The sequence below is a fragment of the Anolis sagrei genome, chromosome 1, assembly GCF_037176765.1.
Source record: "Anolis sagrei isolate rAnoSag1 chromosome 1, rAnoSag1.mat, whole genome shotgun sequence".
Classification (NCBI taxonomy): domain Eukaryota; kingdom Metazoa; phylum Chordata; class Lepidosauria; order Squamata; family Dactyloidae; genus Anolis; species Anolis sagrei.
In genome coordinates, this window is record NC_090021.1 from 265704132 (window position 1) to 265731778 (window position 27647).

A 27647-nucleotide genomic window follows, 5' to 3' on the forward strand; every position below is an offset into this window, starting at 1 on the left:
GTACTCTTTCTCCCCTGCCCCAGCACACACACTGTTCTTCCCTCGACCTTTCTTAGTCAATGCTGGCAACTACTTGGAAGTATTTAAAGACGGCTGGTGCTAGTTTCAGGCTCAAAAAGATAACAGGAGGCAAGAGGCAAGGTCAGCTTCTTCTGGTAGGTATTGATGTCAGCTTGTTTGGTGAAAAGCACATTGGAGTTCTTCACAAAGAGAAGATATACTGCTGTAATTCACTTAATTGACAGCTTTAGGTTGAATAAATCAAAAAGGTCATTTGCTATGCAAAGCTCCTGGAACCATGCTATTTTATGAGATGTTCCATAAAAGGCTGATTGTTAAAGATGCTTTGTTACATTAGTGCTTTCTTTGTATTTTCCTTCTGTTTATCATGCATTTTAGCATCATTTGAAACGTAATGAGAGTGAAAATTCTGTTAAGTGATGTTTGATTTTTAAAAGGTCTGAACAATTTTAAAAGCAATTCTGCATAAAATGTATTACATAGTCTTAATCCTTTGAGCTAAGTAAAATTTTTGTTTCAGATACTAGTAGTAATTTGAAAGCACTAATGTTACAACAGATACATTTTTAGTTTTCAGCAAGAGATGGTATTAATTTTGAATTGTGAAAAGGGTTTGGTTATATGATAAAGCAGTCTGGTTAATGCATGAAACATATATCTTTACATTGTGTGTAACAATACAAGACGTTTAACCAATTTCTGTAACAAGAAATAGAGATTTTAATACATTTAATAGTATTAAATGTAGAAATAGGTTTCTGTTTCAATGAAATGGATATATGTCATGTCAGTAGAATTTCTAGTAGAGTATTTCCTTTGGGTTTAGACTCGCAGAAGTGCAGTTTCATCATCTGTATTCAACATTTATGTGATAAATCAAAGCCCTGGTCTGCTTCTATTGCATTTATTTTGATCAGATCTACAACACCATGTTTGTCTAGTGTAGCCATGATTGGCTTCTCGGAGTGCTCATGCAACAATGTTTTAACCATGTTTACTTGGAAGTAAGTTTCAGTGCATTCATCTATGTCTACAGTCATTTGACCTGTATGTACGTTACATAATCAGCTCAAGAAATAATGAAAAATCCACAATGGAAGTGTGGAGGGATTTTTTTTCATGTCAGAAGCAACTTGAGAAACTGCAAGACACTTCTGGTGTGAGAGAATTGGCCGTCTGCAAGAACGTTGCCCAAGAGATGCCCAGATGTTTGATGTTTTTACCATCCTGTGGGAGGCTTCTCTCATGTCCCCGCATGAGAAGATAGAGCTTGACAGATGGGAGCTTACCCCGCTCCATGGATTCAAATCACCAATCTTTTTTTTTTTTTACAAGCCCTGCCAGCACAAGGGTTTAACCCATTGTGCCACTGGGGGCTCCCAGTGTGGAGGATGTAATTTAATGAGATGAGATCAAAATAATGGAAGGTATAAATAAGTCTAGCTCTAAGTTTTTACCATTCTTTTTATTTCCTTTGTAAGCTGTGTCAGCAGCACCCTGCCAAATAAGTGAAGAGAATGTTAGAACCCGTTTTGTGTCCATGATCAGAAGTTTTAGGAATTTGTCAAATTTTCACTGATATTTAGGACAGCTGTTACTGCTATTGTTGTGGTGTTTCTTACTTATAGTGACACTTAGGTGATGGGGTTTTCTTGGCAAGATTTGCTCAGAGTGGATTTGCCTTTCTATTTCTCTGAGGTTAAAGGAGGGATTTGAACCCTGGTCTCCAGAGTCGTAGGCTAATGTTTAAACTACTATCACTCTTAAACTGCTGTTCCATCACTATACTCAATTAAACTTGACAAAAGTTTACACATTTATCCATTAGAATTATTTGCTTGAAGGCATCTATGTCAGACAAAATCTGTCCCAGCCACCTCTTCATAATATTGTCTGGCAGATCGCAGTGAGCTACATGTTGCAGTAGATTTCAGCCAATATCACACAGCTCACTGAGCCTCATTGAAAATTGTGGAAACTGATCTGGCATTGACTCAAATTGTGGATTAATTTATCTGTTAGAAAACCATGAGGTTAAGGTTAATATGTTAGTATACTTTGGAAAAAAATTGTAATCAAAGTGAAAATATAAAATAAAAAGCATTATATTGCCCACCTCAGTTGTTTTGCCCTAAATATGTCCTTAGAAAAGATAGAGCAAGTGTGAAGAAATTATCCAAGATCTCTTTTCCTTATTGTGCTTATATCCATTCACAGAGTTAGCCTTGCCACAGCAAACCACCAACAGTTCTTCAATGGAAAACACTAAAAGAGTGTGGCAACATCATTATAAATAATACTAGAAACACAGCTTCCTTTCAGAGCTCTAATAGTCAGAGGTTGCTTGTGAGGGTCTGTGAAGGTGAGAGGTTTGATTAAGTTGGACGGTCCATAGCTAACATGTCGGCCCCAATCTTTTCAAAATATCTGCAGTTATAACAGCTTGTCCTGGGGCATCAAGGTTTGATTAAATCAGGCGTCCCCTTGGCCGGTTAGGAAGGAGCATAGCCGTCAGAGTCTTTAGTCTTCTAGCTTTAATCCTTTACATAATCAGTTAATAGGATTATAAGCTAACAGAAAAGTGGTCTGATTGAGACCCTGGAGAAGGTTTCTAGTCAAAAGTATTGGCTTCAGCAAGTTGCAGTTCTCCAGATACTCTTGGCTAGCAGCTCCTACTCAGAGCTAAGCAAAACTATTATTTGGATTACAAATCACAGAATCCTCTGCCCGGTCAAGAATATTAATTTCCAATATTTGCTTCCATCATTCCTGGCCATTAACTGTGCTGTCTGGTGCTAATAGGAGTTCCAATGCAATTACATATAATGGGCCACATGTTCTCTGCCATGACATAATAAAATATGTTTTTTGGAGATGACTATCACATTTATTCAGGGAAATTAAGGAAAGAGCTCAGAAGTAAGGTAAAAAGGGAAAGGCAATGCAATTGATATAATCACCTATTTTTGAGTTCAGTTATTAAAATACTAGGCAAGTAGGATTACTTCTCATTTCATATATTGCAGAGTTGTAAATTATTATTATATTTATTTATACCCTTCTTTATCTCCCTAAAGGGATTCAATCTCCTGTCTAGGACTGTGTCAACTAGTATGTGGCCATAACTGAAACATTTGGTGTGACTTCTTTGTTTGGTGTGACAAATATACGAAAGTATGAAACATGATACCTCTTCTCAATATCAACATGCTAATTCTTACGATGCTTAGGCCAATTATATATTGACATCTCTTGAACTTACTTTAGAATATCTTTGTAGTGGTTTCATCTAGGACTAGTGAAATAAATGTAACACAGAGTTATCTTTGTTGAACAAGACCACACCACTATAATAAGAAAGTGACTGGCCTGTCAAGGAGGATAATGAAGATCTCAGCCAAGAGCTCAGAACAACCAGACAGATCACAATGTAGAAAGGTCAAGGTAACATTTGATCTTCCTAGAAAATATGACTCAGAGTTAGTAAAGATGGCATCATGAGCAAAGCTCTTTCCACAGTATTGAACACAACTCAATAAAGAAGGCACTGGGCTCAGAGCTGAGATCCCCTGAGGTCTTCGGCACCTGCCAACCGATGTCACTTCACTTGTCTGTATTATTGTCCCTAAACATGCAGTACAAATCACCAGAGAGAAAAGAAACACCTGGATACATTTTCTCCTTCAAACCATCAAACAACTTAAGAGCTGGTTACGACAGTCAATAAAAGAATTCCCAGTAGCTGAAATATCCATATGTATTTCTGCTTGCAGAATTCTGGGTATATTTTGCCCTCAAATCACAAGACAGATGAAAGAATTATGACTCCTACCTTCATGATGACTGACTATATGTTGTGGCGGGTGCCATAACATTGGTGTATAACATTATTTTACATTACACCAGCCACATCCTCTCAATATAACCCTGAATGGTGCATAGGGCACTGAATCCTGTTCGCAGATATGTGTGTATTTAGAATACTGAAGGCAGCCTGTTATAACTTAATGGCAGTCTTATTTTTTAATTATTTTTGAAGTAGCTATGAGAGTTTGAATCTACTTTTACAGGTGAGATGGGATTGGTAGGGTCTAGAAGGAAAAAGGAACTCCAGAGTTTTTGGATGAAAATTCTCCAAATCCCAAAGGCATGGATAAGGGATTTTGCAGGCTATAGCCAAACGGATTTTTCCAAGCTCTGAACATCAGCCATACACAGTCGTTATTAGTGGAAAGTAGGGTTGCCAGATTTTAGGGCCTGTCTCTGAGTTTCCAGCTTTAGTGGGTCTTCTTGAGGCAGAAGACAAAGCTATAAATATTCTCCATTTGCTGGACACAGCTCTGGACAAGAGAAAAGGCACTGAAAATTGCCAGTTTTTTTACAATGTCCAAGGCTTCATTGATGTCTTGCTGGAGCTTGTAGAGGCTGTCCAGATGGTCTATGTATTTAGTTAGCTTCCCCCAACTCCCACTTGAAGTGCCAGAGTTCACCCCTTGCTTGATATCCACTGTCTGGCTAAAGGCAAGTAAACTAGATTAAATGTTCCTTATACTGTCTCAAAGTAGGTGTAAAGGAATCATACCCTTATTTCACCTCCCTAGAAATAGCTCCCTTAAGATTTCTCTTAATTTCTAAACAAATGTGTGTTCTGTGTGTGTGTGTTTATGCATATAGTTGAATGGCAAACTATGGTCAGCTATGGTAGGTACTTAATGCAAAATACTGTAAAATATAACCAAGGCCTAGTTTGGCCCAGAAACTGCATCCTAAAATGATCTTGAACTGACAGATGAATAGGATAACTTGGGGCAAATCACACCCTGTCAGTCTGAGGAAGGCAATGGCAAACCTCAACTGAGCAAATCTGGATAAGGAAACTCTTGACATGGGTTTGCCAAAGGAAGAAATAATCTAAAGTAGTAATTCAATTGATGACCACTACTACTAATGAAGCATTGTATTGTGTTCTTGGAGGAAAAGACATCTGTAGAATGGCCTGAGGACTGCATGTTACTTCTGGTTTCTGTTCTCTTCTGTTTTCCTGCAAATTGAAGATTTATTTTATTTTGCCATCTACTTTATATATCAGGCATGGGCAAACTCCAGCCCTCCAGATGTTTTGGACTGCAACTCCCACAATTGCCCATGCCTGATATATATACATCATGATTATCAGGGGGGAAAAGTGCCAGTTCAGATTTTGGGGGCAGAATGCCCTCAGTGGACTCCCTTTTCTAAATCTCTTCCATTTTCCTGCTTTCCCTCTGCTCGGGAAGAGCATAAAGCAGATGAAAAGATGCTAGGCCACCTTCCCATTCTGGTCAAGAGTCTGCAATATTCAAAGTGGACTAAGCAGAAGGGAGGAAGATGAGAATAAAGAGCCAGAGCACCTGTTACTGAGCCCTGGCTGGTGTCCAATAATGCCAGCCCAAAATGCTTGCCCTTGCTGAAGAAAATGACAAACTGGAGAATGTCTGAATAACTGAGATTTGTCTCACAGGTGATCAAACAAACCTAATAATATACAGAAACGTTCAGTCTCAAATTTGCATTCACTATTTTCATACAGACATTCCTATGAGGCTGTCTGAATTTTAAGATCTTTAAGGGAGGGGATTTTTCTCAGTCTCACCACCATCACAGGCACATTTATTTAAAAAACAAGATTGAAGATTGTGCCTTACAAATGAAAGTGCCCACGTTGTGAAATTTCACCCCCAAGGGGAGCTGTGTTAGATCTTTCCTTGCTCTTTTTTTGCTGGTTGGTAAAGACTTTCTAATTAAGTCAGTGGTTCCCAACCTTTTTTTTTTTTTTTTTACCAGGGACCACTTTGACCAGGGACCACTCTCCAACATTAATACCAAAAGGGTTACGAATCAGTTTTTGGTCAAACTTTAGATTCAGTTTCGTTATTTGGGGTGCTGATTCAGAAAATTGCATTGGCTAGATCACATCAGCTCTAGTTTCTGGTACAGAACATATGCCATCCAGTAGTCTCTATCTGCTTGCCCACAGAAAACTGTATCTAGAGCCATGGACCTTATTTTAGGTCTTGCAGTCCACCAGTGGGCCATAGCTGACAGGTTAGGAACCACTGCTTTAAGTATGCTTTTGAGTGTAGATTGCCTGTTAAGAAATGACATTTATTGGGGTGTGTTGGGTTGGTATTAGTATTTTTATCTTTAAAAACTTGTAATGTTCAATACTATTTTTGGTATTTATATCCGTTTTCATTTTACATTATTTTAACTCAAATTATGGGCTGTTTTTGATCCTATATTGTGAGGAACTTAGGAAATTCAATTTAAAAATATGAGGTGTGTTCTTGTTATTGTCAGAAACACAAATAGAAGCACGTATTATCTTTAAAACCTCTTCTTGTCTCTAACTAAATCCCAGGAGAAACTTTTCAATATTTTAGAGTGGAAGTAAAAGCAGAGGAGAAGCAGAAAAACACTCTTATGTTGGTTTGATGCAGAAAGAGGTGCAATAATTTGGCTCCAAGGAACTGAAAATCCCAACTGCTGTATTTTAAAGTATCTGGTCAGAAAACCTTTAGTGAATGTACTTTTCACATGTAAATATATGCATATGTAACACATTTACACAAGTCTTTTAAAAGATAAGTTTTCAGGAAGCAGTGCTGGAGACGGAGAGAAACAATAGTGGAGATAGGAGAGTGGTTTTATCTTTTGGATTGCTTTGAAACTATGTTTTGAATTCTTTGTTTGCTTGCTTCAAAGAAAATCAGGTCTCTAAAGACAAAATCAAATGTTATAGATGGGAAGAAATGACATTATCTCGATGCCATATTTCTCTTTCATGGCAGGAATGATTGATGGGGCATGTTTAAAGGAGAGTTCACTGATGCAGTATTTGAATTGGGTCCAAATCTAAGCTTATCTCTAGATAGCCATTTCTCAGAGCTGTTCTTCCAGCACCCTCAGTACCTCTTCTGCTATAAATAGAGAGCTTTGACATGGTGTTTGATTGAAGCATAATTCCCAAAATGCCCACTACCCAAAACCTCCTGTCTTCAGCACTGCTGGTTGGACCATTTTGGAAATTTTCCAAACAAGTAATTTCCCTAGTTTTTCTTGAAATGTTTATACTACATTCAGCATTATTATTTTTGAAGTGTTAGGTGCATTCATACTTCTATTTATAACACAGTCATCTGTGAACAAGCTTTTGAATACTAAAGAGGAACCCTTTCTTTCACCTCATTGTAACAAAGTTGGACATTGTACAAAAGAGGGAACATACATTAATCTGCAGGCGACTGAGAGATGAGTCCTTGCAATGGGTTTTCATATGATAGCCACATACTTGTGAACCAACCCCACTATAGCTTTTGTGTGTGCATTTTATGAGGGAATTCTTCTGCTTGTCTTCACAACCAACTGTATCAGCTCAGAGAAGTATGTGGCCTGTGGGAAGAATTTCCTTTTTAACTCCCTTCATTGAGCAATGTCACAAAGCTTTGTGTGATAAAATAACATCTGCTCTAGGGAATCAAGTGAGACTGAGTGAAAACAACAATTGAGTTAAACCTTGAAAGACAAAGAACAGAGAACACAGCAAAATCCTGTCTGCTCATTTTCTAAAGGAGAGTTTCGCCATGTTTGACAGTGGTACATTGGCACTATCAATTTAACATGGATTTTTACCTACTTCTAAGTGTGGCACCAATCGCTATCAAGGCCTACATTACCTTGGTTTTCCCCCAAAAGGAAATCACTGTTTAACCTGAGCAATATGGAGCAGACAAGGCAATAGAGGAAATGCTATGCAAAATAGGCAAAGAAGTAGTCAAGGAATACCTGACTAGTCTAAATGAATTAAGGTTTCCAGGGCCAGATGAAGTACATCCAAGACTATTGACGAAACTAACAGAATTAATTTCAGAACTGCTGGAAATAATATTTGAGAATCCTTGGAGAACAGGCAAATAGGAAGAGGGAGCAGGCTTGCTTTCTGCTGCCCTGGAGACTAGGACTTGGAGCAATGGGTTCAAATTACAGGAAAGGAGATTCCACCTGAACATTAAGAAGAACATCCTGACCCTAGGAGCTCTTCAACAGTGGAACTCTCTGCCCTGGAGTGTGGTGGATGCTCCTTCTGTGGAGGCTTTTAAACAGAGGCTGGATGGCATCTGTTGGGGGTGCTCTGATTGTGTTTTTCCTGCATGGCAGAGGTTTGGACTAGATGACCAATGTGGTCTCTTCCAACTCTATGATCCTATGATTCTACCCATGTTCTTCTACACCACACAATTAGTGCCATGATTCCACTTTAACTGTCGTGGTTTAATCATATGGGATCTTGGGTTTGGCAATTTGTTAAGGATTTGAATCCTGATATGGCCATGGAAACCCACTGGAGGATATTAAGTGATTCATACACTCTCAGCATCAGAAACCTCTATTATAAGCTGACTTTAAGGTTGCCACAAATCAGAAAAGACTTGAGGGCACACAACAACAACAATTTTATACTTCTGAATCCAAGAGCTCCTCTAGTACTTTCCCAAACTACAACCTCAGGATTTCACAGGATAAAACTGTGGCAATTAAAATGGAATTAACACACTATAATAGTGCAGTACGAATGGGTCCCAGTGCTCCAACCAGAATAATAAAAAAGAGGACAATGAAGAAATACCACTTGGAGCAACCAATTTGTTAGTAGTATCTATTCAGACTTGTCTTCTCCACCAGAGTTTCAGGAACTAATCAACTTTATACAAAGGGTAGGAAACTTTCAAGCACTGGCACTCCTGAAGACTTCAGAGGGCCTTCCACACACATACATGAATATTTTAAAAAAATGGGGGGGGGGAGCTCCTAATTCCCCCAATATTAGGATGTGCAGTGACAAACCCGTTATAAGTAAAGAGAAAGGACTTTGAAAGAATGCGGTGATAGTCTCTTTTATACCAACTCTTGCTATAGACTTATAGACCGGAGGGCAAAGTACAGCCTCTGCAAATGTTTGACTGCAAACCACATTAGCTCTAACTAGTAAAATGAATGATGATGAAATCTGGAAATAGTAGTCCAGCAACATTTGGAAGACCATTAATTCCTCACCTCATCTGTAGACCATCTTGGTTATATAAAAAAAAAAACACTACATAGGGTTGGGCACCCAGTGGGTTAAACCACTGAGCTGCTAAACTTGCTAATCCAAAGGTTGCAGGTTCAAAATTTGGGAGCGGTGTGAGCTCCCACTGTTAGCCCCAACTTCTGTCAATCTAGTAGTTCGAAAACATGCCATGTGAGTAGATCAATAGGTACTGCTCTGGTGGGAAGGCAACGGTGCTCCATGCAGTCATGCTGGCCACATGACCTTGGAAGTGTCTACGAACAACATTGGCTCTTCTGATTAGAAATGGAGATGAGTACCAACTCCCAGAGTTGGACACGACTGGACGTAATGTCAGGGGAAAACCTTTACCTCTACTTAGAGTTGGGCAGATTTTGTGTTACTTTGATATTCTATGCTTTTGTATTGACTAGAATCCTCAGAGATGCACCAGAAACATGGATTTAGGAAGATGGTGGCTCTGAGCTTATGCAGAACTATTCAATTGGATGATGTTGAAACTACAGCTGAATTGGGCTTGTGATCTTTTCAGATAAAAGACATTGCTTGTTACTCCATTTAATTTTCATTTCATGTTTTCTGGCTATTCTTAAAAAGGCAAAAGAGAGAAATTCTTGCTAATGTAATGCCCAGAAATGTACTAGTAGATCCCAATTTACTTTTGTGTTCTCCCATGAGATAGCCAGATTCTCTGTCCATTTCTATCAAACTTGACACATCGTTGAAGTCCATTGTATTTAATGTTGTACAGAAAAAAGGTCAGCAAAACATAATTTAAAAAAAAAGAAATATCTATTACTACAGCAAACCAAGTGACACATTTCTCCTGATTCTGGCTTATTTGTTTTGGGTTTTCAAGGTGGTACTTTGAGATCAGAGATACCTTCAAGCATGCCAAACTGGGGAGGTGGCACCAAATGTGGTGCTTGTGACAAGACTGTCTACCATGCAGAGGAGATCCAGTGTAATGGGAGGAGTTTTCACAAGACATGTTTCCACTGCAGTAAGTATATCAATGTGTTTGGAACATACCAAGACTCGGTTTACTGCTGTTCTTAACTTGAACTGTCCATGCACTAACAATGTGTATCATTCTCAATTTCTACTTAAAAACAACAGGAGAAGAAAAAACAATTATTGTATGATCACCCCACCCCCCAATCCACTGGGGATACATTCTAAGAAGATTCCCTGTGGATATCTGAAACTGAACAATTGCGGGCCCTATACTTTGACTACACATGCATTGTTGTTGTTTATTCGTTCAGTCACTTCCAACTCTTTGCGACCACACCAGGGCTCCCTGTCTGCTGTCACCACCCCCAGCTCCTTCAGAGTCAAGCCAGTCACTTCAAGGATACAATCCATCCATCTTGCCCTTGGTCAGCCCCTCTTCCTTTTTCCTTCCATTTTCCCCAGCATCATTGCCTTCTCCAAGTTTTCCTGTCTTCTCATTATGTGGACAAAGTACTTCATCTTTGCCTCTAATATCCTTCCCTCCAGTGAGCAGTCGGGCTTTATTTCCAGAAGTATGGACTGGCTTGATCTTCTCTTGGTCCAAGGCACTCTCAGAATTTTCCTCCAACACCACAGTTCAAAAGCATCTTTCTTCCTTCTCTCAGCCTTCCTTATGGTCCAGCTCTCACATCCATAGGTTACTATGGAGAATCCCATTGCTTTAACTATGCAGATCTTCGTTGCCAGTGTGATGTCTCTACTCTTCACTATTTTATCGAGATTGGCTGTTGCTCTCCTCCCAAGCATTGGAAGCATAAAATTGCACTGGAGGGTCTAAGGAGGCCGACAAATGTTTCCATTTGTGGGCTTTTCTAGGTCCTCCAGTGCTATTCTGTGGTATGCTTGGGACAAAATATTATATTCTTACTGGAGAACCTAGAGAGGCCCCCAAACACTTCTAGTGGCAATATGTTTTGAATGTGGGTCAGTGAAACTAGACGTCTGTGAATAAGGTCATATTGTCATATGTTCCAAAAGCCAGGATCATTCTAGAGCAGTGTTTCTCAACCTGTTGGTCGCCAGGTGTTTTGGCCTACAACTCCCAGAAATCCTAGCCAGTTTACCAGCTCCTAGGATTTCTGGGGGCTGAAGCCCAAAACATCTGGGGACTCACAAGTTGAGAACCACTGCTCTAGAGTAATTCCTACATACAGGTAAACGATTGGTTTCTTTATAATGTCCACAACATCATTTTTTCTAGTACTATGTGGAATATTTCTTTTGAAGAAAAACCTTTTTTTCTTGTGTGGAAAGCTTTTACAGAATCGTAGGAATTGTAGAGTTGAGGGAGGCTTCAGGTGCCATTAATTCCTACCCATATCCAAATAGAAATTCCACTGCTACAGTAATCCTGATAGGTGGGCAGTTGTTCTTTTTCTTATCATTCTTGCTATTATTTCAATAAGAAGACAAAATTATTAGTTTGGGTAGAGATCACTGCACACGAGACTAAACCGGTCGAGCAATTACAATAGACTTTTTAGCATAATTTATATATGAGGAGGTGTTTCACATTGCAACAGTGTGAGAATTGAATGACATCAAGAGAAATGGGACTGGGTTTGGCAACAGAATAGCTTAGCAAGGCAGAAAAAGATTGACAGCTCGAAGATAACAGCTTTGTTTTCTTCCTGATCTCTCTTGATAGATGGGACACTTTCTCTAATGTTCAGTCCTACATCTACTTTCCTGTAATTTAAGCTGACATCTGCTGTGGATAGGACAAGGAGTGATGGTCTTAAGGTAGAGGCATCGTTGATTTATAGTTAAGCATTAAGAAGGACTTCCTGCCTCCCAGACCCTGATCGGTAATTATTTTCCTTCCTTCCCCCACATGAAATGGCAGCCCTGACAGTGAAGGGTGATGGGCTCCCCACACATTAAACAGGCTGCAGCAATTTAATTTCTCCCCATGCTCCTTTCTGCTTTTTTGTTGGGAGCTCAGCTTGAGGAGCCAGTCAGATGCTTATACACAGGCACATCCCCTGGATTTGCTACAAGAGTCATGAAGAATTTATCTCTCTTCTTGAAAATGTTATTTTTTTTTTAAGAAAAGGAATGGAAAAGCCAGCATTGAACTGGTATAGCTGTAGGTAATGGGTTATTATTTACTTTTTATTATTTAATGTAATTATATCCCACTTTTCTTCCTGAGGGGACTCATGGCAGCTAAGTCACACACTTTGATCAATTTAAAACAAAGCGAATACAAAAAATAAAAACAATATTATGTGCAAGTTAAAAGTACAGTTAAAATACAATAAATTCAATTAAAATGCATTTTAAACACCCAACCCCTCCCCCAATTCCACCCACAACCTTCAGCAATGTACTCCGAATCCTTCTCCAAATGTCTGCCTGCAGAAAAGGTCCTGACCTGCTTGTGAACATGTAACCAGTTATTTTTTCATGTTAACAGGGGCATAACAAAGTTATATTCAAAACTACAGTCAATCCTCCATAGCCATGGATTCTGCGTCTTCTTTTCTCCTTTTTAGGAATTTTCTAATATTCAACCATCCATAGCTTGAAAATATCCAAAATGCAAACCTTGATGTTGCCATTTTATATAATGGACACTGATTATGGTTTCTGATTAGCAACTTTGGTGCCTGTTGCTCCAAGGGTACTATTGTGTGCATGTGGTGCTTTTTGTCATAGACTCATAGAATTATAGAGCTGGAAGAGACCTCGTGGGCCATCCAGTCCAACCCCATGCCAAGAAGCAGGAAAATCACATTTATAGCACCTCCAACAGATAGCCATCCAGCCTCTGTTGAAAAGCCTCCAAAGAAAGCACCTCTATCACACTCCAGGGCAGAGAGTTCCACTGCTGAACAGCTCTCATGGTTAGGAAGTTCTTCCTCATGTTCAGGTGGAAACTCCTTTCCTGTTTATTTAGGGGTGTTAAGGGGCCTATACAAAAAAAACCTATTTTGATGATGATGATGATGACGACGACAACGACGGTGATGATATAATGGACACCATTTTACTATGACATTGTATATAATGGGACTTGAGCAGATGGTTGGGTATCCATGTGGGGCAGGCCTGGGGGGGGGAGGGGGCCTCGAACTAAATCCCAGTGGATTCAGGATATTTATTATTTACTAGGTGTCCCCTGTCACACGTCTGTGTATATGTGTTTTGTGTGTATATATGTGTGTGTATTTGTGTTTATATGTGGTTTTGCACATGCATTGTAATGTGGGTTTTTTGGCTTTTAAAGTCGTTGCACTGTGTTTTTCCATGTTTTAATGAGTGATGGTCAGTTTTTGGCCTGATAGGTGTATTGTCTCCAAATATGGTGTCAATTTGTCCAGTGGTTTTTGAGTTATGTTAATCCCACAAATGAACATTACATTTTTATTTATATAGATTTATTTAAAACATTTATATTCCACCCTTCTCATCCCGAAGAGGACTCAGAGTGGAGCACAACATTCAAATGGCAAACATCCAATGCTGGGACATGAATTCATTATATGCACACATAAACATTAAAAACATTTGTCTCAAAATAAAATACACTGTTTTAAAAAAGTCACAAGCAATAACAAAGTCACTTTCTTGATGCAGCAAGCAAGGCTTTCTAAAAGTCAGTTTTAAAGGTTAGTTTTAGAGACCTTCCGACTGGAATTTATTAGGATTTGTTAGGATTTATGCCCTCATTTCCTAGCCCTTCTAATCTCATTATTCTTTTACAGTAATGGGTAACCCTGTGGCTTAACTTTCTCACAGTGCAGGGACTGGCGAGTGCTAATTATGACTTTGCTGTAATGAGTAACTACTGGAACAAATAACTTCTGTAGTTTCCCAAGCTGTTTAAACTCCTATAGAAAAGAATGTGAATAGTAATGAAATAATCCAGCTAATGTTTAATGGTTTAAAAGACTATTAAAGGAACTGCTCCAATTCCACATGCCTGCAACTGACTAAAGCGCAGGCACGGGGCTTGCTGTCCACCTCCTACCTCTTCTCTGTTGGCTTCAGCGTAAAAGGCATCTGTCACAGTGACAGACATGTGGCATCGCTACAGTTTATAAACCCCCAACTACTTGGTGACAGCTGAGCCACCTCTGCCAGCAGACTGATGGCTCTCCGCAACTATTTCCACAATAGCACTTCAAGGGCTTTTGCTCCATCTGTTGCAGCTGTCAGATACTCTGTCCCGAAGGAACCAGAAATAGAAGCACTTTATCCAGCGCTGGAGTTTCCATCACCCCTTAACATCCTCAACAAACACAATTATCATTTCTTCACAGATGAGAATGCAGGCCAGAGGAAGAATGGCTTTACAAATTGCCATGTTTCAATTGCCTTAATTTTAGGGAAACAATTAAGCTACATAAAATCACTACTGACCAAGAGGGCATGAGTTTGAAGCCAGCCCGGGTTAGAGTAAGCTCCTGAGCATTAATAGTCTAGCTTGCTGTTGTCCTATGCAGGCCTAAAGACAGTTGCATCTGTCAAGTAGGAAATTTAGGTACGGCTTCCGCTTTATGTAGAAAGGCTAATTTAACTAATTTATGACACTTAAAACCTTCCAGCAGTGTGCGTAAGAATGAGGAGTACTCCATCAAGACTCGATGTCACAACTGGACGGTGAAGCAACAGCTCCCCCTGTGGCTGAGTATACCTTCATGAAGCTGGAAAGCTGGAATGTTAAATTTCCTCTGTGTCTGTCTATATATGTTGTATGTCTGTGTCCAGGCATGTAGCCGGGGGGGGGGGGGGGGGGGGCTTGAGGGGCTTCAGCCCCCCCCCCCAAAATTCTCATGGTGGTTTGCGAAAAGGCCTTACGCATTATTTAAACTGTTATGTTTATTCATGTCATGATCTGATAACCATACTCAATATATCCCATATGAATGGGGGTATTGGGGTAATGATACAAAAAGTTTGCTAGGGTAGACCCTCTTTCACTCAGACTCAGCCTCCTCCCCTCCCGAAACTCAGATCCCCCTCCCGAACCCCCCCCCCCCCTGAAAAAAACTCACACACACACACCCCTCCTGAATCGAAATCCTGGCTACGGGCCTGTCTGTGTCATTGAATGTTTGCCATGTATATATGTATTGTAATCTGCCCTGAGTCCCCTGCGGGATGAGAAGGGCAGAATATAAATACTGTAGATAAATAAATAAATAAACAAATAAAGTAGGCTAGGCTACAAGACATGCCTCAGATCTCCTCTAAGAATGCTGTGAATGAGGCAAGCCAACCACACAATAAAAAGCCACAAACAACAACAGGACAGCCTTAATATTATTTAATGTATTATGAGTGTGTATTCATTGCCATAAAAATCAGGTATCTGTAGAACAGGCATGGGCAAACTTCAGCCCTCCTGGTGTTTTGGACTCCAACTCCCATAGTTCCTAACAGTCAGTAAGCTGTTAGGAATTGTGGGAGTTGGAGTCCAAAACACCTGGAGGGCCAAAATTTGCTCAAGCCTGCTGTTGAATGTTCAACAGAGCACTAATATAACTCTGTTATTTCATCATTGCTTGTGTGCACTAGTAGGAAGTTGCCCATTGCTTTTCCACCAGTGATATTTTATGTCCTGCCCAAAAATGCCACAATTTTTCATCAATTGTTGTGTGCCTTCAAGTCCTTTTAGACTTATGGCGACCCTAAAGTGAAACTATCTTGGGGTCTTCTTGGCAAGATTTGTTCAGAGAGGAGGCGTAGACAGTGTTAGTTGCCTAGGTCACCCAATGAATGCCCATGGCTGAGTGGGGATTTGAAACTTAAAAGGATGTGTAGATGATTTTGCCCCAACAATAGTTCGTGGAGGTAGGAAATATATTATTATGTTCTCTTTGCCTGTTCCACTGTAGATATTTAATAAAATGTTGGAAATAAAGCTTTGAATTTTCAAAAAAGTAATGTGAAAAAATATGCAGTGTCCATGTTTCCTTTCGTTTCAGTGGCTTGCCGAAAAGCTTTGGACAGTACAACGGTAGCAGCTCATGAGTCTGAAATCTATTGCAAAACCTGCTATGGGAGAAAATATGGCCCCAAAGGGATTGGTTATGGACAAGGTGCTGGCTGCCTCAGCACAGACACTGGAGAGCATCTGGGACTGGATCTGCAGCAGTGAGTTAAACCTTTGGTTTTCACATTCACCACTAGCCACCATGTTGACCATGCAGCAAAATACAACAAAACCCATTATCCACAAGAAGAGTGATTACCTTTCTGGGTCAACCAAAATGGAGAAAATAATGCAAGCTCTTAAAGCTCTGAGAGCTTGTCTAATGTATTTTCTGCATTTTGCACTTTTGTGGATTTTGGTTGTTTGCTGCCATTAGCCTCAATTGCATCAAGTCACTACCTTCAGTTTCCATAACAACAGGCTGGGGAACTTGTAGCAGAGAATTTCCAGAGCAATTTTCTTCAATAGATCTAATCATTTTTTAAAAACCTGTTTTAATGATGCCCCGTCCCTGCAGAGCATTACTTTAGAATTATTTCCTATTCCAGTGGGCAATTATGCTAAAGAAAGAAGGCTTGCTTTTACATGTCATTGCAGACTTCAATATTCGCAGCAATTGTAACTCAGTAAGTGTGCTACAAAAAGATGTGTTCTCAGTACAATAATTGTACTACATTCTGCCGTGGTTTTATTAATACAGGAACAGTCACAATGCAATCTGCTCATTGAGAGTTTCTACCCCACCTCTTTCTCCAGTGGGAGTTTGAACATTTACTCTGTGGCATGAAGTTTAGCCAATTACTACTTCATCAGTACAGTTCTGGGTTCATATAAATGCATAACACAGAGACTGGGTGGAAAAATAAGACTACCAAATGTAAGAGCCTTACCATAAAGTTATTGGTGGCTAATTCCAAAGACCTTCTTCACCTTGTGTACAGTCAGAAAAGTATTGCAAAAATAATGGACTTTAGGAAACAATAATGACATCTAAGAGAGCAATGACCAATCTCGATGAAATAGTGGAGAGTAGAGACATCACTCTGCCAATGAAGATCTGTATAGTTAAAGCAATGGTATTCCCTGTAGTAACCTATGGATGTGAGAGCTGGACCATAAGGAAGGATGAGCGAAGGAAGATAAATGCTTTTGAACTGTGGTGTTGGAGGAAAATTCTGAGACTGCCTTGGACTAAGAGAAGATCCAACCAGTCCATACTTCAGGAAATAAAGCCCGGCCGACCAAGGGCAAGATGGATGGATGGGATCTTTGAGGTGACTCACTTGATTCTGAAGGAGCTGGGAGTGGTGATGACCGATAGGGAGCTCTGGTGTGGGCTGGTCCATGAGGTCACGAAGAGTCAGAAGTGACTGAACAAATAAATAACAACTAAGGAAACTTACTTGGAAATCAGCAGGACCCACTTTTGAGAATAGTATCTCAATTTAAATGTCATGGATACAGGAAGGTCATCTGAACACCTATAGGAGTTTAATGGGTCTGCATCAAGAACTTTGGGGATTCTTCTACTCAGAAGTCTTCTGGAAACACCAGCTCCAAATATCACTACAGATAGATGTCTTCAAGTTTAGCCTCCTAGAACACAGGACAACACTGAACTATAAAGAAACATACTACAAATAAACTGAAATTCAGACTCTAATGATACAGTCCACAAGTGTTCTTCCTCCTAGCTTTTGTCTGAAACCAAAGGTACTATTCTCTTCCTCCCATAGATCAAGGCGGCCTTCTGAATGCAACACCACACAATCAAAACATATCATGCTGTAGTTTTTACCATGCATTAATAGGTTTGCTGTGGCAAGAATAACCATGGAACCAGTGATAGGGAAAAACTTGGGATTACAAATGAAGAATGACAACATCTGGAGTCCACCAACATGTAGTAGTTTCATATCATATTAACTCTCTTGTCTCTAGAGCCAGGAATACCAAATTTGTTGTTTGGTTGAGGTACTTAGAAAACTGCACTAAACAGCCTCTACTGCAGTCACCCTGAACTATGACACTAAAATTAGCAGCACAAAATTCTAAACATTTCCTTGAGTTACATATCCTAAGATTCCGTAGAACTGAGGCCTAGCTATTTACACTAAACAGATGACAGTTTAGTGTAAATATCTTCTTAGACTCACAGAATTCCACAGAGAGATTTCACAAAAGCCGATAATGAAAGCAGACTTAGTCAAGGCCAGTTGATGACATGAGTTCACTATATTTGGTTCCAGAGCTAAGACGTGGGTTTGCAAAACTGGGATCCTGGTTGATAGAACTTGAAAAAGGGATTTGAGCTAGAGTCAAACCTACATTTATGGTCTGACATGTAGATAATGGCAAATCCTGCTCTGTTAACCAAGATTTCAAGAAGGCTTCCTCCTTCCTAACAGCCACCTTGTCCTGTATTGCTTGTTTCTTTTTGTTTCATTCATTAACTCTGATTGTGGATATCAGTTCTATCTGATATCTCTGTGTTCAGGATTTTATACCACTAGAAACTCTTTTCAGTCTAGCCAAGATAAATTGAAGCTTCAAAACAAAATCCTGAAAATAATTGTGAATTCTGCATCAACACCATGGGCTCAGTCCCTCAGGTCTTAGCTGGAGTTAGTATCCCTGAAACAATCTTTTAAAAGAGGATACAGCTAATTTGGTTGGATAAATACAGGTGTTAGCCTCAAATACAATAGACATATTCAATTGAGACATGGTAAGTGAATACTTAAGAAAAATCCATTGTTTTGAGGGGTCTATTCAAGACTAGAAATGGCATATAGCACAGTGTCTCAAAGGTATTCGCATTTCTTTGTTTCTGCAGATAATGACTTTGCATTAGTACCTAAACCTCAGTGAGTCTGTATTCGCATTTATTCATGTTACCAAGACATATTCTATAAACTAAATTCAGAAACAGAAACCATAAAATCATAGAGCTGGAAGAGACCACATGGTCCATCTAGTCCAACTTCGTCATGCAGCAAAAGAAAAATAAAATCACCCCTGAGAGATGGCCCTCCAGCCTCTGTTTAAAAGCCCCCAAAGGAGGAGCTTCCACCACACTAAGGCAGGGAATTCCACTGCTGTGAGAGATTACAGGCAGGAAGTTCTTCCTAATGTTCAGGTGGAACCTCCTTTCTTGCCATTTGAACTCCTTGCTCCAAGTCCTAGTTTCCAATGCAGCAGAAAATAAGCCTCCTCCCTCTTCCTTATGACATCTTTTCAAATATTTAAACATGGTGATCTTATCTCATCTCAAACTTCTCTTCTGCAGGCTTAGTATACTCAGCTTTTAAAGATGTTCCTCATAGGGCATGGTCTCCAGACCTTTGATCATTTTAGTTGCTTTCCTATGGACTTGTTCCAGCTTGTCAATATCTCTTTTAAATTGTGATGCCCAGAATTGTACATAGTATTCTGACCAATTGTGAGGTCTGACCAAAGCAGAATAGAGGGGTACCAATGACTTTTCTCGATCTAGATACTATACTCCTTTTGATGCTAAGTCTACCTTCATGACTATATCTCCCTCCATGAACCAACCTGAGCGCTTCGTTATTCGGGGGAGGCCCTCCTTTCACCCCTGCCAGTTTCACAAGCTCGTCTTGTGGGCGCAAGGGAGAGAGCCTTCTCCTCTGTGGCCCCCCAACTCTGGAATTCATTACCTGGAGAGATCAGGAAAGTCCCTACCCTAAAAGCCTTTAAAAAGAACCTTAAAACCTGGCTCTTCTGCTGCGCCTTTGGAGAGTAGGTACACATGACACTACTGCTCCCCTCAATGCTTCTGTCACTGGAGTACACATCCCCCCTCGTGGGAAAGCAGGAAAAGACCACATGATAATAATAAAGATTATTATTATTATTATTATTATTATTAAGATCTTTTTCACATATACTGTTGTCAAGCTAGGTGTCCCACATCCTGTATCTGTGCATTTCATTTTTTTCTGCCTAGGTGAAGTATCCTACATTTTTCCTTGTTGAAATTCATTTTGTTAGGTTTGGTCCAGATCTCTTAATCTGTTGAGGTCATTTTGAATTCACATCCTGTCTTATGGAAAATTAGTGATCCCTCCCAATTTGGTGTCATCTGCAAACTTGATAAGCATGCCCTCAAAACCTTTATCCAAGTCATTAGTAAAGACGCTTAGCTGGGTCTCGGACAGAACCCTATGGCACTCCATTAATCACTTCTTTCCAGGATGAAGAGGAACCATTGGTGAGCACCCTTTACTTAGGTAGTAAGTCACCAATATTTGCTTATGTAGCACATGCTAAAGTTTTAGCAGGCTTTGGGTGACCTCAAAGTTTGCACAGATGCAAAAGTCCTTTCAGAAGAAAAAATAATCCACGAAGGTTGGTGATGATGGGGGAGTGGGTTGGGGAAGTGGCAACCTAAGCAAGATACCCCATAGTGCTGACTGATGATGAGGGGAAAAGAGGAAAAGACCGCCTTATGAAAAAAAATGGGATTGCTCTATGCAGCAGCATTTTGTCACTTGTTTTTTACACAACAGCACATGATGAAAGGTATTTATCTCTCATCATGTGCTTTGGGAACAATTGTGCCAGGAAATTCTGATTACTAGTTCATTTCTGTGAAGTCTGCCAGTTTAGGAATTCAAAGGTCATATCGCGAAAGAGTTCAAGCTGTCTCTGGAAAGCTTTAGAACATTATCCAAAAAAAGAGTGTGTTTAAAATAAATTTAAAAGGAAGATTTCCAGGAATAAGAAAAGTGCATGGTTTCCCTTGCTGCTACTGTCTGACCTTGACAAAGATTAGGCATTTGAAAGAGTAATATAAACAACTGAGACTTCTTTGAAAGGAATTAAGGAAGATAAAACAAGATGTTGATGTTTTCAGTTACTGCAATGTTGCATTTGCCAGTTACCAGAAGGACATAAGTGGTCTTTCCATTGTACCCAAAAGCCTCAGACCTTCACAGCTGAACCTATAGAAATGATATTATCTATCTAAATTACATATATAGCCTGCTTTTTCTCCAATGAGTTTGAGGCAGTACGTATTATTACTCTTCTCACTTTTCTTCCACAGTAATCTGTTAGGTAGATCAATCTGAAAGGGGATCTAAGGTCCCAATTCCTTATTTCAACTTTCCAAGGCATTTGGCTAAAAGTTTGGCCACCTACTTGAAATTCAGCTATATCAGTAGCTATATGAGCTAAACCTTGCTAAACATTCCTTTCTGCAGAAAGTATTTGTATTTTTTCCACCAAAACAGAGATCTCTTTCATGTTGCATGGCTGGCCAGACATGTTAGGCATGGAATATTGATTAGGACAGATGTTTCATTTACCTGTTTGGGAATTGAAAAAATGATATGTCAAACTTTCTTGCCATCAGCTCACCAAAACCAGCTCGTCCTTCCACCCCTACCAACCCTTCAAAGTTTGCCAAAAAGTTTGGTGATGTAGAGAAATGCCCTCGTTGTGGGAAGTCAGTATATGCAGCAGAGAAGATCATGGGAGGAGGAAAGGTAAGAACCCAGCCAACCATGTGCTTCCTTATAGCAGTGAGTCAGCTGCCCAAACAGATGTTGGTTCTCCATCTTGTATCATCAAGGGAATGGTAGTGAGCTGCTTCATGTTCTGAGTTCATGGACACAATAAAGGCAACAGTAAGGGTCTGATTTTCTCCACTTACCTGGAAAGCTGATGTTGTTGAATTTAGTGGGATGTACTCCTGAATACACATGTATTCAGCACATGTACTCCACATGTACTCCACATGTACTCCACATGTACTCCACATGAAGCACATGTACTCCAGCAAAGGATCACCGCCTTGTCGGGGCGCTGGAGCTTGAGCACCTCAATGATGTCATGAGCGAAACCGTGAAGGGACACCCAAGACGGGACGGTTGTGGCAGAGAGGTCAGACCAAGCGTGATCCCTGGGGAAGGCAATGGCAAACCACTCCAGTATCCTTGCCAAGAAAACTAAATGGATCAGTACAACCAGAGATATGTCGGTATGCCATTGGAAGATGGGACTCCCAGGTCGGAAGATGGCCAAAATGCTACTGGGGAGGAGCAGAGGATAAGTTCAACTAGCCCCAGATGTGATGACGCAGCTAGCTCAAAGCCGAAAGGAAGGCTAGCGGCCGATGGTACTGGAGGTGAACGACGAATCCGATGCTCTAAAGATCAACACACCATAGGAACCTGGAATGTAAGATCTATGAGCCAGGGCAAATTGGATGTTGTTATTGGTGAGATGTCAAGACTAAAGATAGACATTCTGGGGGTCAGCGAACTGAAATGGACTGGAATGGGCCACTTCACATCAGATGACCACCAGATCTACTACTGCGGACAAGAGGAACATCGAAGAAATGGAGTAGCCTTCATAATTAATAAGAAATTCGCTAAAGCGGTGCTTGGATACAACCCAAAAAATGACAGAATGATCTCAATTCGAGTGCAAGGAAAGCCTTTCAACATTACAGTGATCCAAATATATGCCCCAACCACAGCTGCTGAAGAAGCAGAAGTAGATCAGTTCTATGAGGATCTGCAGGAACTACTGGATAATACACCAAAAAGAGACATTATTTTCATTACAGGAGACTGGAATGCCAAGGTGGGAAGTCAAATGACAACAGGGATCACAGGCAAGCATGGTCTGGGAGAACAAAATGAAGCGGGACGCAGGCTGATAGAATTTTGCCAGGAAAACTCGCTGTGTATAACGAATACTCTCTTCCAACAACCTAAAAGACGGCTTTACACATGGACCTCTCCAGACGGTCAACACCGAAATCAGATTGACTACATCCTTTGCAGCCAAAGGTGGCGGACATCCATCCAGTCGGTGAAAACAAGACCTGGGGCTGACTGTAGCTCAGATCACGAACTTCTTATTGCCCAATTTAGAATAAAACTAAAGAGATCAGGGAAAATACACAGACCAGTTAGATATGATCTCACTAACATTCCTAGCGAATATACAGTGGAAGTGAAGAACAGATTTGAAGGACTAGATTTAGTAAACAGAGTCCCAGAAGAACTATGGACAGAAGTCCGAGACATTGTTCAGGAGGCAGCAACAAAGTACGTCCCAAAGAAAAAGAAAACCAAGAAGGCAAAATGGTTGTCTGCTGAGACACTGGAAGTAGCCCAAGAAAGGAGGAAAGCAAAAGGAAACAGGGATAAGGGGAGATATGCCCAGTTAAATGCGCAATTCCAGAGGTTAGCCAGAAGAGATAAGGAACTATTTTTAAATAAGCAATGCATGGAAGTGGAAGAAGACAACAGAATAGGAAGGACAAGAGACCTCTTCCAGAAAATTAGAAACATTGGAGGTAAATTTCAGGCAAAAATTGGCATGATAAGAAACAAAGATGGCAGGGACCTAACAGAAGCTGAAGAGATCAAGAGAAGGTGGCGAGACTATACAGAAGATCTGTATAGGAAGGATAATAATATTGAGGATAGTTTTGACGGTGTGGTGAATGAATTAGAACCAGACATCCTGAGGAGTGAGGTTGAATGGGCCTTAAGAAGCATTGCTAACAACAAGGCAGCAGGAGACGACGGGATCCCAGCTGAACTGTTTAAAATCTTAAAAGATGATGCTGTCAAGGTGATGCATTCCATTTGCCAGCAAATATGGAAAACACAAGAATGGCCATCAGACTGGAAAAAATCAACTTATATCCCCATACCAAAAAAGGGAAATGCGAAAGACTGCTCAAACTTCCGTACAGTGGCCCTTATTTCTCATGCCAGTAAGGTAATGCTCAAGATCCTGCAAGGAAGACTCCAGCAATACATGGAGCGAGAGTTGCCAGATGTTCAAGCTGGGTTTAGAAAAGGCAGAGGAACGAGAGACCAAATTGCCAATATCCGCTGGATAATGGAGAAAAGCAAGGAGTTTCAGAAAAACATCTACTTCTGCTTCATTGACTATTCTAAAGCCTTTGACTGTGTGGATCATAATAAATTGTGGCAAGTTCTTAGTGGGATGGGCATACCAAGCCACCTTGTCTCTCTCCTGAGGAATCTGTACAAGGACCAAGAAGCAACAGTAAGAACTGACCACGGAACAACAGACTGGTTCAAGATTGGGAAAGGCGTACGGCAAGGCTGCATCCTCTCACCCAACCTTTTTAACTTGTATGCAGAACACATCATGCGATGTGCGGGGCTTGATGAATGCAAAGCTGGGGTGAAAATTGCTGGAAGAAACATTAACAACCTCAGATATGCAGATGACACCACTCTGATGGCCGAAAGCGAGGAGGAGCTGAGGAGCCTTCTAATCAAGGTGAAAGAAGAAAGCGCAAAAGCTGGGTTGCAGCTAAACGTCAAAAAACCCAAGATTATGGCAACAAGAATGATTGACAACTGGAAAATAGAGGGAGAAACCGTGGAGGCCGTGACAGACTTTGTATTTCTAGGTGCAAAGATTACTGCAGATGCAGACTGTGGCCAGGAAATCAGAAGACGCTTACTTCTTGGGAGGAGAGCAATGTCCAGTCTCGATAAAATAGTAAAGAGTAGAGACATCAGACTGGCAACAAAGATCCGCCTAGTCAAAGCCATGGTATTCCCTGTAGTCACCTACGGATGTGAGAGCTGGACCTTAGGGAAGGCTGAGCGAAGGAAGATCGATGCTTTTGAGCTGTGGTGCTGGAGGAAAGTGCTGAGAGTGCCTTGGACTGCGAGAAGATCCAACCAGTCCATCCTCCAGGAAATAAAGCCCGACTGCTCACTGGAGGGAAAGATACTAGAGACAAAGTTGAAGTACTTTGGCCACATCATGAGGAGACAGGAAAGCCTAGAGAAGACAATTATGCTGGGGAAAGTGGAAGGCAAAAGGAAGAGGGGCCGACCAAGGGCAAGATGGATGGATGGCATCCTTGAAGTGACTGGACTGACCTTGAAGGAGCTGGGGGTGGTGACGACCGACAGGGAGCTCTGGCGTGGGCTGGTCCATGAGGTCACGAAGAGTCGGAGACGACTGAACGAATGAACAACAACAACAACTCCTGAATAAATATGCATAGGATAGTATGGCAAAATAGGGACTAGTCACTGCAGTGCCTGAGGTGAAGGACAATTTGGGCCCTTTCTCATTACAGGCACCCAATTCAGATGTATTAGCAGCTAAGTAATTAGCAGCTGGGAATTTAGGGGGAATGTCCTGATATGAGTGAGGCAACCAGACTAGTTCAAATGATTTGGGAGGAGCTGGGTGACAGAGGAACAACTGAGGAATCCTAGAGTGACAAGGACAGTACTACTGCTCTTGCCCGGAACCTGCTGCCCAAGAGGTCCTGGGCACACTTTGTCTAATGTTAGGGCAAATTTCTAGTATGTACCACATGTTAAATCCTGTAATTTTTGTGTAAAGGATACTTACAGCTCACTATTCTTTTGCTGCCCCAATCGTAGAACTAGGTGAGTCAGGTGCAACCAAAAGCATGTGGACCCTTTTGATGCCCCACACCTTCTAATCCCTACCTTTGCTCTTTTCTGGACAAAATAGGATTGATCTCTAAGAAGGTTCCAGGAGGAGCAATATTCTTTTAAAGAGGTTGCACCAAACCAATCCAGGGAGGGGGGGATTTTGGCAATTTGTGTGAGTAATCTCCAAGGAAGAAAACTGAGCCCCAGACCTACTGAAATGATAACACCCTTTTGCTTTCTGTTTCAGCCATGGCATAAAACATGCTTCCGATGTGCTATTTGTGGAAAGAGTCTAGAATCTACAAACGTTACAGACAAAGATGGAGAGATCTATTGTAAAGGCAAGTGTAGTAGCATACCTAAACCATATTTCAAATAATCATTATTAAGATGCAGTCTATAAAGAGTTGTGCTAGATCACTCTTTTGGGGGAGGGGGGATATTTAAGAGTGTAAATCCAGTGGAACTCAATAGTCTGAAACAAGTAGTGGGTTTAGTTAGTTAAAACATACCTAAAATACAATCCTGTGCAAGGAAGCATGTAGAACAATTATTTGAACAATTATTTTCTGCAGGTGGACCTAAATGGGCACTATTTTGTCATACAATCTAAAAACAGGCACAGGGAAGCAAAAGAGAAAAAGGTACTGTTCTATTATCTGGGCAGAGCCCACTAAGGAACACTAGAGAGAGAAGGATAGTAAATTTTATTGCATGGGGGGGGGGGGGGGGAGAGAGTTGAAAGGGGAAAACCATTTCCCCTGCTTTTGCTGGTTCTTCCCATTTCAGAAACAAGGGTTGTTTCCACAATGGGGACATGGATGGGGGGAATAACGGAAACAGGAAGGCATGGTTTTCCTCCTTCAACCCACCCACGACCCCCATAAAATGAACTATCCTTCTCTCTTTAGTGCCCCTTTGTGGCCTCTGCCTGGATAATGGAACAGTACCAAGAAAAATATACTAGAAAATGATGTTACATCCGATATATGTACTTTGACTTAGATATGATAGGATATTGGTTATTGCAAAGTCTTCCTAGAAAGAGAGCACTTTAAGGAGTGGCTTAAATCAGGACTGGAAAACCTCTGACAAATGTTTTCTGGGTTCCAGCCCTACAAGCCTCATTCAGCATGACAAAGAGTAGTGACTACACAACACCTGGGGGGCCAAAAGTTGTTAGTGTTGACTAAAAGTAAGGGATATGTTTTGTGTTGAGCGTGTTTTACCACTATATTTCTTTCTTTTGCAGTTTGCTATGCAAAGAATTTTGGTCCTAAAGGAATTGGCTTTGGTGGCCTCACTCAAGTGGAAAGGGTGGAGTAAGAGATGCCCCACTTAGTCCTGTCCAAATGATAATTATATGGTTAAGGATAAAGCATTGAATACTTTGTTATTTCACTGATGATGTATGCTACTTTCTTACACTGTAGTACTATGTTTTGGTGCAGGAAAGCATTTTGACAAATATTGTAGGAGGAATTTCTTTCTGAATAAAAAGACAATATTTTCAGGTCTGAACTGGTCACAAAGTTATTTTGGAACTATTTCTGATTGCAGTTCTGTTTACTTTGTCACAGAGTTAACTGCATAGATAGGTTACAGGCTTTTGCTCTTCACCAATGCTAATAAAGCAGAACCTGATTCCTATTGTGAATTCTGTACAACTTTCAATAAAGTGGCATTTTGATGATTTATTGCTACTACAACATGAATTAAAAGTATTTGATTGCAAGTTGTCCAAATAGTATGTTAAAGTAATGAAAATATTGCTTGTACCAGAACCATCAAGTCTACTTTTTAATATTGCCTTTACTTTTGTAATTATTTCACTCTGAACCACTCATCTTGGCTTGGAAGAAAAGATCATCCCATCTTTTGGTACCTATGTTTTTGAACTCCAACTCTCAGAATCCAGCATGGCCAGTGGCTGAGGGATTGTGGGAGTTTTATTTTTATAACTGTCCCAAACTTCGCACAGGAGTATCAATGAATACCAATCCATTTGTAAATTTGCAGTCTGCTCTGAAATAAAAATGTTTCTAAAGACATTACCACTGAGCATTTCTCAAAGTGTGAATTTAACAGAGGATGATTAACTTGATTC

At 40.5% G+C, this 27647-nt stretch overlaps 1 protein-coding gene across 1 annotated transcript; it reads left to right on the forward strand.

Moving 5' to 3' along the window:
- CSRP3 (cysteine and glycine rich protein 3) lies at positions 1-27591 on the forward strand. The gene is made up of 6 exons (XM_060765585.2): positions 1-155; positions 9990-10133; positions 16084-16252; positions 21472-21604; positions 25788-25881; positions 26793-27591. The coding sequence occupies exons 2-6, from the start codon at positions 10022-10024 to the stop codon at positions 26864-26866; spliced, it is 582 nt and encodes a 193-aa protein (XP_060621568.2). The 5' UTR covers positions 1-155; positions 9990-10021; the 3' UTR covers positions 26867-27591.
- The last annotated feature ends 56 nt before the right edge of the window (positions 27592-27647 follow it).

Excerpts from the sequence above, each read along its gene's own strand:
- CSRP3 (XM_060765585.2), top strand. The coding sequence starts at position 10,022 with ATGCCAAACTGGGGAGGTGGCACCAAATGTGGTGCTTGTGACAAGACT. Across the intron at positions 10,134-16,083 it reads CAAGACATGTTTCCACTGCA|TGGCTTGCCGAAAAGCTTTG; the intron begins GTAAGTATATCA and ends CTTTCGTTTCAG. Across the intron at positions 21,605-25,787 it reads AGATCATGGGAGGAGGAAAG|CCATGGCATAAAACATGCTT; the intron begins GTAAGAACCCAG and ends TTTCTGTTTCAG.